At 33.4% G+C, this 12,421-nt stretch overlaps 1 protein-coding gene across 2 annotated transcripts in view; it reads right to left on the bottom strand.

Moving 5' to 3' along the window:
• LOC121374194 (succinyl-CoA:3-ketoacid coenzyme A transferase 1, mitochondrial-like) overlaps positions 1 to 12,421 on the bottom strand; it is a 47,236-nt gene that overhangs the window by 25,346 nt on the left and 9,469 nt on the right. For both annotated transcript variants that reach the window (XR_005958198.1, XM_041501176.1), the window contains exons 2-7: positions 8,562 to 8,670; positions 7,470 to 7,603; positions 6,097 to 6,189; positions 3,776 to 3,925; positions 1,663 to 1,769; positions 25 to 193 (exon numbers count right to left, since the gene is read on the bottom strand). Coding sequence is in view for 1 of the 2 variants with exons in the window: in XM_041501176.1 (XP_041357110.1) it covers positions 25 to 193; positions 1,663 to 1,769; positions 3,776 to 3,925; positions 6,097 to 6,189; positions 7,470 to 7,603; positions 8,562 to 8,670 (762 nt within the window). In the remaining variant the exon portion in view is untranslated. The remainder of the gene's footprint in view (positions 1 to 24; positions 194 to 1,662; positions 1,770 to 3,775; positions 3,926 to 6,096; positions 6,190 to 7,469; positions 7,604 to 8,561; positions 8,671 to 12,421) is intronic.

Here is a 12,421-nt window from a genome sequence, read left to right as displayed (position 1 = left end):
CCATTATCTTAGTAATCAATTTACCTCTATTCTTTTTGAGATGACAGGTACTTTAACAACACGTTGTACAAAAATATGTGGAACATGAACATCCTCTCCAGCTATCTCCCCGACCTCGACTATTTCATCAACTTCTGCGATGGTGATTTTACCCGCTTTACACATGGGTGGGTTGAAATTCCTTGCTGTCCGTCTGCAAAAAGATAAAATTCATTAATAGGAACTCTTTAATATACTCTTCAGAACAAAGAAATGTGCATTTGTTTAAGTGTTGGGTAACCTAATAATAGCAGTAGCTCTATTATATCTAGACCCATAAAAAGTAGGTCACAGTAACCTAATAACAGTATGGGGCACACTGTCATCTCAAGTTGCAATCTAATTAAAATTAGCTCCACTATTACATGTGGATCTAACAGCAGCCAGTTGGAGCTCATGTCCACCAATCAAAACCTAACTTGCAGAATCCTGCCAGTGATTTAAAAATAATTTGAAAACATTCCGAATTATTCGTGTGAATTACGAATGCCGTAAAACATGTTTTATTTTATAAAATAAATAATTTGTAATGTAAAACTGAAGATTGATTTAGTTGTTTTTTTTATAAATAAATAAATAATTTTTTATGTAAAATTGAAGACTGATAACCACCCCGTACGTATTGGTATGGTTCGCTGTACTGCGGCCACTAAAATAGACTCACCCGATATTTTTAGAATTTGTATGCTCCCAAATAACGTTATAAAAGGCGAAGTGTGATTGGTCAATATTTAAATTATTATTTACAGACGAAATGTTACCTGGACATTGGGGACTACGCAGTGTTGTTAGTTTCAAATCACTGGCAGGATTCTGCAAGTAAGGTTTTGATTGGTGGACATGAGCTCCAACTGGCTGCTGTTAGATCCACATGTAATAGTGGAGCTAATTTTAATTAGATTGCTCAAGTTGTATATATGCAGGCAACCTTTGATGGTCCTGCATAAGGAAGATATTACCTAGATAAGGATTCACTTTAATGTGTAGTAAACCAAGAAAGGTAGTATAGAAGATAAAATGTGCTGGAAAAGATTTTCTTCTCGTGTGTACATGTAGTAAAGAGTGAAAATTAGGTCTCTGTGATCTAGTAATGATATAGGACACACCGTCATCCCAGGTTGTACTTGCATGCAAGGTCTGAGGATCCTATATAAGGAATATCCTATATAAGAAAGATAAGGAAAATAAAAACAACATGAGACAAACACATAAAGCCTGTTTAAGCCCTTGGGATGTAAGGATATTAATACCAATTGATCAACTAAATGAACAACCACTATCAAGACAGACAGACAGACTTCTCTGCCTGTACAACTCCACTATTTAATGATAAACCTTAATTTTATTTAAGTAAAATAAAAATTTAAAAAAAACATTTTAAAATATTTATATCCTGAATAGTTTCTGCAGAATGTAGTTTCAGAACCATCTAATTAAAACTCTAGAAGATAAATTTTAGAGATTAAAAAGTTAACTTAAATGTTAATTTTTCCAATTTAATATAAATTCAAAAAGTTTTAAATTTATAGATCTTTCTCTGTTGACAGACCACATCAACTTATAGACAAAGCACTGACAACAAAATTTAATGTCATAGTAAAAATGATCAATTAAATTAATAACCTGAAAGTTAAATTGCCGGCTTTGTCAGCTTTCCAAGCTTTGATTAATGCAAAGTCTCCTGTAATGGCTTTCTCCATTATGAATGTACGTCCATCAAATGTATGGGTCTGTAACAAAGAAAGCAATGAACATGGAGATACTGCTTTCTTGTAACTCAACTATATTAAAAGTACAGTGAAACCCCTCTAAACTGGACACCATCAGGACCAAGTAAAATGTCTGGTATTAAGAGGTATCCGGTTTAGAGGGGTTAACTTCTGTACTGATTTATAACAAAAGGATCGTGAAAAATGTCCAGTGTTGGGGGAATTCTGGCTTACAGACGGTCCGGTTTTAAGAGGTTTCACTGTATTATATTTTGATGTAGGTGTCATACCTGTAACATAGACACTGGGATAGTTTATGATCGATGATTATTACTTCCTTATTCTAGTGGTTATAGACAGCCACGTCAGGTAGAGTATGTGTAATGTTTATTTCATAACAAATAAATATAAATATGTGTTATCCCATTTTTGATGTCTTATATACATGTGTATTTGGATATAAAAATATCAATAATTAGTTATTATTAATTAAATGTTTACTTGTTTTCAGAAAACAAGTTGGGGGCTTGCCGAATTAGAAGTAGTAAAGTCATTTCTGTTTGTTATTGTGGTGATTCACCCGTAACAGTAGGCAAGCTCCTGAAACAAATGGACAACATATACTTTTCTCTTACACTCTCGTTGGTTAGAACACCATGCGTTATTTTTTATAACACATAGTTGTTTACACACATACCTGTGTTAACAATTTCAAGACATATGACTGGCGACTCCTAGGTGATGACCACGTCACCAATGCCATACGTCCAATAAAACAACGGCAAGGGTCCAATAAAACAACGGCAAGGTGGAAATCGATTACACTGTGACGTATAGTTAACCTGGCAATCGTGTGTCTGTGGCATGTATGTCAGCTACAAGTGCAACTGCTGTAAATAATTTTTAGTCAAAAAAGATGTTAAAATTTGCTTAAAATCTGGGGGGTTTTAGGATATGTAAGAAATAGAATAATACATTTGTGTCCATTAGAACAACTTGTTGTGAGATAAATGGTATCTAATGGCCACTCATATATTATCCTCTATTTATACAACAGAATTACTTTCTAATTATTTAATGCTTACATATGATGGTAGTTTGTCAAATGTCATTTTACTGGTACATGTACGATTTAAATATATTTATGCGATTATAAAAAAAAATGGAATTAAATAATAAAAGCCATTTGCAAGACAATAATATAACAGAAAATGTTCATTAATTCATTTCAACTTATTTTCGTTGTTATATCCAATTAAGGTTCAAGCACGCTGTCCTGGGCACACACCTCAGCTATCTGGGCTGTCTGTCCAGGACAGGGGGTTAGTTGGTTAGTGAGAGAGAAGAGGGTGTAGTGGTTTTACACCTACCCATTGAGTCATTAAAACTCACTCTGGGTAGGAGCCGGTACTGTGATGCAAACCCAGTACCTACCAGCCTGTAGTCCAATGCGTTAACCATGACACCACCGAGGCTGGTACAATATGTTTCTAATCTATCATTACTTGATTACTCTGGGCAGGATCTAGCTCAGTCTGTAGAGTGCTCACTTGAAGATCAAATCACTTCAGTGGGCCAAATCTCTGTTTGGGTTTTTCTCCATCCCATGGCGATCAGTTTGTTTTGTTTTAACGAGCACATGGATTTATTAATCTTCGGCTATTAGATGTCAAACATATGGTAATTTTTACATATAGTCTTAGCAAGGAAACCCGTTACATTTTCCCATTAGTAGCAAGGAATCTTTTATATGCACCATCCCACAGACAGAATAGTACATACCTTGAAGATTAATCAGTCGTGGTGGAATGAGAAATAGCCCACTGATAGGGATCAATCCAAGAACGACTGCGTATCAGGCAAGCGCTTTACCACTGGGCTCCATCCCGCCCCCTGTTGGTCATGGGTGGGGTGGAGTGGGGTGGGGTGGGATGGTGAATGGAATCTGGAGCTAGGTCAGAATGCCATTAAATACAATGCCAATGGTACATTTTAACTGCATGTAACTGTTAAAAAGTTTTGTTTACCGGACGGGGCTCACTCGATATAGCAATGCTGCCATCCGGATTGAACTTGATTGGTGACCTCCCCTTGTGAACTAGCGTACCAACACCTGTTGGAGTGAAGAATGCTGGAATACCAAAACCACCAGCCCTGATTCTCTCTGCCAAAGTTCCCTTAATAACAAACAGACACATCAATACATATATAATATATTATATACCACACTAGTGATAACAGCACTATTTTAAATCACACAATTTATGAATATTAAAATTGATTGATTATATCCAGATAATGATACTTCCATTTTTGCAAACATTGGTTTAAGATATTGAATTACCTAAAATCATTTGAATGTTCATTACACATTTTATTTTATATGAAAAAAAAAGTACCATCTGGTTAATATACAAATTATGCCAGCCAGAAGTTGCAGTATTTATGCCCCATCACAAAAGTAGACATAGTACGTCCAGTGACAGAAATAAGCAGAATTTTCCACTAGTCCACTGGACAAATACATCTAGAAATCAACTTGTCTGACAATATTTTAACTTGTCCAAATAAATAGTTGTTTTATCAAAGTACAAGGACAATGTTTTTCATTGCTCAAAATGAAACTTCATTGAACATTTTCACTTGTCCACTGGACAACCACCAAGGTACATTTTGTTTGTCCGAGCAGATTTTCACTTGTCAGGACAAACGGACAAGTGCTTATTTCAGATATTGACCTCCTATTCAGTAGGCATATTCCTGTCATGTTCTAAATCATTTTCACATAAAACAACAACTAAATCTTATTTTACTGTTAAATATGTTAACTGTAACGTTTTCTATCTTAATGACAGAAATTCACAAAACCCAACATCTGTGACCTACAATGGTCCCTCTTCATTGGCTATGTTACCCGCTCATTTGCCTTGGTACCTTAGATGTTTTCCTTCACACTTTTCAGATAGTCAACGTAACTTTTATGACTTTAACTTTACCCACAAATGACCTCATTTGGATAGTGCATTACAATATTATTATTTGAGATGTACATTATTTCTGGATACATGAAGAGAAAAAAATGTCAATGCGAGAGAGTAAAAATTGACACATGTGCAGAGACCAACAATGTGGATTTTTTTTAGCCTAAAATACATTGATTTACTGAAATAGTTAATGGTATTTGCATAAAGAAAGAAAGAAAGAAATGTTTTATTTAACGACGCACTTAACACATTTTATTTACGGTTATATGGCGTCAGACATATGGTTAAGGACCACACAGATTTTGAGAGGAAACCCGCTGTCGCCACTACATGGGCTACTCTTCCGATTGGCAGCAAGGGATCTTTTATTTGCGCTTCCCACAGGCAGGATAGCACAAACCATGGCCTTTGTTGAACCAGTTATGGATCACTGGTCGGTGCAAGTGGTTTACACCTACCCACTGAGCCTTGCGGAGCACTCACTCAGGGTTTGGAGTCGGTATCTGGATTAAAAATCCCATGCCTCGACTGGGATCCGAACCCAGTACCTGCCAGCCTGTAGACCGATGGCCTGCCACGACGCCACCGAGGCCGGTAGGTATTTGCATAAATACACAGTGTTACATATTAAAGGGATTATAAAAAGTGAGGTGGGTTTTTTTCCCTAAATTATATATATATCTATATATATATATATATATATATATATATATATATTTTTTTTTTTATATATATATATATATATATATATATTATATATATATATATATATATATATTTCGATGCCTGTAAATACCGCACAGCTGGCCACAAATGCCCGAAGTAAATGCAATTTTTTCGATTTTATTATTTAATTTCAATCAATAATAAATGATCTAAAATATCATAAAAATTAGAAAAACGAACAAAAATAATACTTATCGATTCAAATATGAACTTTATTTTATGTATTTATAAATCATTTAAGTGAATATATGTGAGTAAAAATTATAAACTTGTACCCAATGAACATGGTTTTTGTCAAAAATTAATCTAGTAGTCTAAAGGTTAAGACACTCGTTAAAACTTGTCTTGCTGCCCTGCCTTCTGGCTATAATGCCCTGAAAAATCCTCATCGATTGTGGCTAAATGGCCTTGCCCTTTAATTTGTCACATTCAAAGCCTGAACTGGTCATGCTATTTGTAAATGAATATGCTCACTATTGTCATTTCTTTTTGTATTTGTCAGCAACAATTCTAATTTTTTTTTACCAATTCTCAACACTAGTAATCGAAACTTTGTTAAATGTTTGTGCTGCCATAAATCAAAGCATGTACAAGTTCACTGTACTTCAGAATAAAACAAACAATAAATTACAACTGACCTGTGGTGTTAATTCAAGCTCCAGATCACCGGACAGATACAGATGTTCACAAACATGATTTTCACCAATAAAGGATGCAATCATTCGTTTAACCTATAGGAATGAGAAATATTATTAACATTACAATTTCGTTAAATAATTAAGGATTGTCTGTTATTTCTTTTACGTTCATCGGGGTATGAACAAAACAAAAATCATCCGCAAACTGTGTGAATCGGCGAAGGAGATTTATATACAGCAGTAATAACAATTCGAATTTGCCGTTGTAGCAAATTTGTCATGAGTTATCTTCCTTGCCACAATGATGTATGGAAAAACAATTCTTATTAGTTATTATAAATCATAAACCAAGACTGCATAGCATTTACTTAATTAATGCATAACAAATACATAGCATTTACATAATTAAGGCATTGCATTATTATCAAAAACAACAAATACATGTATATGTAATAATATATGTTTAAAAAAAAATCATTATAAATCTTTTAATCAGTAGACCTACATCAAGGTGCATTCACTGTCAATCATTAACTCGTTACAGACATCTCTGATTGGTACCTGCTTCTGTCCTACACATTTACCAATCGCTAATAAACAGAAGACATAATTATTTTAAGTTAATCCCTTAAATGAATGATTAAAGGTTTATTTTCAAACACAAGACACATCTGTAGATTTAGCAGACATCAGTAACTCAGACATCACCTGACACTGTTGGTTTATAACAAGATCAAGGAAGGAAGGAAATATTTTATTTAAGGACGCACTCAACACATTTTATTTACGGTTATATGGCGTCAAACATCTGGTTAAGGACCACACAGATATTGAGAGAGGAAACCCGTTGTCGCCACTTCATGGGCTACTCTTTTCGATTAGCAGCAAGGGATCATTTATATGCACCATCCCACAGACAGGATAGTACATACCACAGCCTTTGTTACATCAGTTGTGGAGCACTGGCTGGAACGAGAAATAGCACAATGGGTCCACCGATGGGTGGAACACTTTATTACTGGGCTACGTCCCGCCCCACGAGATCAAGGATGCCAAGTGGCTTGTATACTACTAACTTTGGTTGGTGACAGTACCCATTCAACCCGTTATGGCAGTTTTGAATATGTAATGTCATTGTAAAAGAGATATTTTCAAAAGTCGGATGTACGTTTGTTCCTAACTTGCTACATCGGTGTCGGAAGGTGTGAATTCTGATGTAAAGAACAGAACAACATTGTAACATGTTTGTTCCTAAAAAAAATGTATGCAATTGTGTAGTAACAATGATCGTTGTAACAAGGTCTGACTGTATTAAGTTAAATATTACACAGTACAGAATGCAGTCATTCATCTTAATAAAAATACATCAATACCTGTTTGTGTTCCATCAAGAGACCAAGCCCTGAGTTATCAACTCCTGCATTGCTGCTCACTAGGGTTAAATCATTCACTTTAGATCTCAGCAGACTAGCCAGCAGATGCTCAGGCATTCCGCACAAACCAAAACCTGAAGAAAACCAAAACAACCATTTAACCATTCTTTAACAAATTTGGTTTACAGTAACACAGTTTTCCAATTTAGTAGTATTAAAGGGACATTCCTGAGTTTGCTGCAATTTTTAAGATGTTATCGACTAATAGAGACTTTTTAACGACTGTAATTACATATCAAATATATTTTTCTGCATAAAATATTAGTGGCTATATATTAAATGTGTTTCTGATCGTTCTAATATTTTACTAGGTTAAATTTCATTTTATTTCCTAAAAAGGATTTTTTCGTACGTACAAAATGATTTGAAGACAAAATCCAGTTTGGGCGTCTTACAAATATTAAGACGACCAGAAACACATTGAATATACAGGCACTAATATTCTAAACAAGAAAATATATTTAATATGTAAATTTAATCGTAGAAATATTTTATTAGTCGGAAACATCTTACAATGCTCGGGAATGTCCCTTTAAGCATTTTACTTTATTTTATATTACCCCAAAAAAGCAGTCAGTTACATGTAGGACAAATTAATATACAAGTTGATGTTTGAAAAATGCTGGGGGGAAATGCCCCACCCCCACCCCAACCCCTCTTTAATTAACTTATACACTACTGACCGATTGTTTTTTTCTTTTGGTTAATTCATTACAGGTATCAAAATACATATATCAAATATATTTGTCCAATTCAACTTGAATTTCAGTTTATATTTGCCAAAGTGGCAAATGAACACTACTTTTTAATTTTTATTCCAAAAATATATTTTAAAACTAAAAAGAAAGTAATGTCTTGCAAAGTGTTGTTCAGTACATATTTTCAATAGTATTAAATGTTATCAAAGGTAAATGCTGACAAAATATAGTTCAAAATTGAATATAGATTCAAAGTTAGTTTTAAACCATAGGACACACACTGTTAGTGAAATATAAAGAACATGGAAAGATGTACATCAGAAACAGTACAAACCTCCAACTAGCACCTTGGCACCACTATGTATGTCTTTCGTAACCTCATCAATATCATCGTAAAACTTTGCATTCTTCCTTCTTGAACTAGTACTAAAATTGTATGATGCCTACAAAGAAAAAAAAAGCATTGTGACAAAATGATTTAAAATTTCACCAAGCTAAAGTGTTAGAAGGGAATGATTTTCTGTTTAATATTTTAAATTAGTGAATTTCATGTCCATTTTTAGCCATTTAAAAAAAATTCTGATAACCTTATGAATTAAAATAAAGTGAAATTATCTCATTTTATAGATGAACAAATATATCGGTATTATGTTTGTCATTAAATTATATTGTTACAGTTGACAACAGTCACTTTTTGCAGACTTATTTTGGCTTTGTAAACTGTAATTTCACTTCAAATCCATATTTCGAAAATAGTACAATTCTTTTATGACAATTTTGCATTGGGATTTTTCAGCGTTCTGAAAACAGAAACATCATGTACCCAGTTTATTGAAATACTGTCACTCAAATTCAAATTTAGCTACATTAACCAGTACAATGCTTCACCACATTAAAATAAGACCTGTCCTCTTTACCTTGACCACTGAGCAGACACTGTTTACAGGTCGGTACCTTTTTATTTTTCACAATATTAAACAAAATGTTAAATTTAAGTTTTAAAAGATTAAATAAATGAAAAGTATCACTTGTCAAATATATCATATTACTGTATAAAAATACCATTGGATATCTTATATTTTAATTGTGTATGAAGCCAAAACAAGCATGCAATAAGTTAAAGTTTGTTTTCTTCAACGACACCGCTAGAGCACACCGATTTATTAATCATCCGGCTATTGGATGTCAAACATTTTGTAATTTTGACATATAGTCTTAGCAATGAAACCCGCAACATGTTTCCATTACTAGACAGGATATTCTTGCCCACTGGAGTGAATTAGCCAACTATTGCATGGTGCTAGATATATCTTTCTTGCCCACTGGACTGAATTACCCAACTATTATTGCATGGTGCTAGATATATCTTTCTTGCCCACTGGACTGAATTAGCCAACTATTGCATGGTGCTAGATATATCTTTCTTGCCCACTGGACTGAATTAGCCAACTATTGCATGGTGCTAGATATATCTTTCTTGCCCACTGGACTGGGTTATCCAGCTTTTGCACAGTGCTAAACAAATTTGTCTGACCCTTGGGCAAGATAAATCTGTCCAATCCGAGGGCTAGACGATTTCTACATACGCGTGATGTCATAACTCATGTTTTATGACATCATAACTCATGGTTTTGAAAATTCTGTTTGCCATTTCATGTTGTATTATTGTCAATCTAATTAAAATTAGCTCCACTATTACATGTGGATCTAACACCAGCCAGTTGGAGCTCATGTCCACCAATCAAAACCTTACTTGCAGAATCCACATGTAATAGTGGAGCTAATTTTAATTAGATTGTATTATTGTTTTAAAAATATTTAAACAAATTAATATTTTTAACTTTATATTTATTGTTAAGTTGAACATTACATATTTATGTCGTTGCATAAGGTGGACTATATTTTTCCACGTATGATTAAATGAGGTTGAAATGTATACGAATTGTTCTACAATAAACAGACTGTAGCTTACAAAATTAATATTTTGTTACTGTAATTAAATGGGCAAGAAAAAGAATCAATCACCGAGCAAAATATGACGTAGACCACAATACCAGACATACACCAGTATTTAAGTAAACAGTGAACTGTAGTAAGCTATCACTTCAGACAAGAAAACTAAAACCACCCAAGCTGGAAACAATAGGACAGGCGCAGCCCATGAGTGATATAGTACTATTGTTACTAAGTTGTGTAAGGTGTCATACATGCTTGTGCAATTTATAACAAGCCAAGATACCTGAAAATAGTAATCAACTGGTCATTATTCTATTACAAGAATAAAATAATTAAAGGTACACAATCTGTTGTAATTCATAACCTGTTGGTGGAAATAAAATCATTAATTACATGAAAACAAATAAAACCAATGCATTAATATAAAACAATAATTATATACAAATACCCACAAGTCAATAATATTACACTTATAAAAAACAACTTAATATACTAGCAGAATCTAAAGTTCGATGAAAAATGTATAGAGGGCGTGACATGACTTATCGTGTATATGTTTTGCACAAAAATCTAGTTATAATTCTTTGACAGGAAAGAAATGGGTGATATTTTAAGGAACATATCATATGGATATTTCTGATGAAGACAAACAACATAATGGTAAATTTGACTTCACCATGGGTCAATAGCCCCTGCCACAGTACACTGGAATATGGCAAAACAGGAATCTGCTAGAATTCAAATAGTCTAACATTCTTCACAAAATCTATACTATGTTTCATGTATACCGTGTTTATCGTCTTAAGAACCAATGGTAGAAGACCAGAATTATTTTAATTTTATAAAACCATACAAATTGCATACATTGTATAATAAAGCTGATTACGGTAATAATATAAAATGTCTGAAAATTGATAAAAATAGTTACAACCTGCTATGGAATCCTCAGAATACAAGTATTAAAGGGACATTCCTGAGTTTGCTGCAATTTTTAAGATGTTATCGACTAACAGAGACTCTTTAACAATTGTAATTACATATCAAATATATTTTTCTGCATAAAATATTAGTGGCTGTATATTAAACATTTCTGACCGTTCTATTTGTACTAGGTTAAATTTCATTTTATTTTCTAAAAACTATTTTTTCGTACATATGAAATTATTTGAAGACAAAATCCAGTTTGTGCTTCTTACAAATATTGAGATGACCAGAAACACATTGATTATACAGACACTGATATTCTAAACAAAAAATATATTTAATTTGTAAGTTTAATCGTAGAAATTTTTTATTAGTCGGAAACATCTTTATAGGAATAATAAAATGCTAAACATTTATGAAGTAATTTTTATTGGAGGCCATTTTGAAATATGACATCACAAAAGCCACCCATTGGTCAGATTTTTGTTTCTTGAGACTTTTTTCAATCTACACATCGATTTCAGCCTTTGGTAAAAAAAATTGGCACTTTTGTTCAGCCTGTCCCCAAAATATTGCTAACAGATCTCACTATTTGGAGGGGTTTGCAGTGTTCAAGATTAACAGTATCCCAATATCCCGGGGATACCAGATTTTAATTTTGGATACCAGACTTGAAGAACCCAGTATCCTGCCGGGATACCATATAATGTTGGAGGTTTTTTAATCCTGCGTTTTTATTTTTCGTTTAAACAATGAAAGTCATCATTTATGGACGAAGTTAAATAACAGTATTTTTGTGCTCGTACCCAGACCAATGCTACACCGTAACAATATTTCTCACAACTCGTACCCAGTCTAATGCTACACTGCAGACATAGAACTGCTAAGTTGCTATTGTTTTTGTTGTGTTTTCCTTCCAGTCTAAGTGTTTCTTCATTAGGCCTAATAATTCCAAAGTCGATAAAAAGTAGCCATTATAAAATGTTTTCAACCAATACAGCCTTTTTATTTATTAAAATTAAAATTGGCTTGCTTGCTGTATTTGAATGTTAGGTAACCATATCCAAAAGTAGGATACTAAATTCTCAGGTGGGATACCAGATTTTAAAATGTTAGTATCCAACCGGGATACTGCCCAAAACATTTTAATCTCGAACACTGGTTTCACTGTATAAACGTGTGTGTGTGTGTGTGTGTGTGTGTATGAAAGGTTTTGCACACTGTATATTACCTTTTTTTAAAAGTGAATATGCATGCTTTAATTTGAAAATAGTTTTTAAGATCCCAAAACAAACATTTCATTAACCTGGTAGC

This window comes from Gigantopelta aegis, chromosome 6, assembly GCF_016097555.1.
Source record: "Gigantopelta aegis isolate Gae_Host chromosome 6, Gae_host_genome, whole genome shotgun sequence".
Classification (NCBI taxonomy): Eukaryota; Metazoa; Mollusca; class Gastropoda; order Neomphalida; family Peltospiridae; genus Gigantopelta; species Gigantopelta aegis.
The sequence above is the reverse complement of the archived record's forward strand: the minus strand, read 5'-3'. Positions and strand labels throughout refer to the sequence as shown.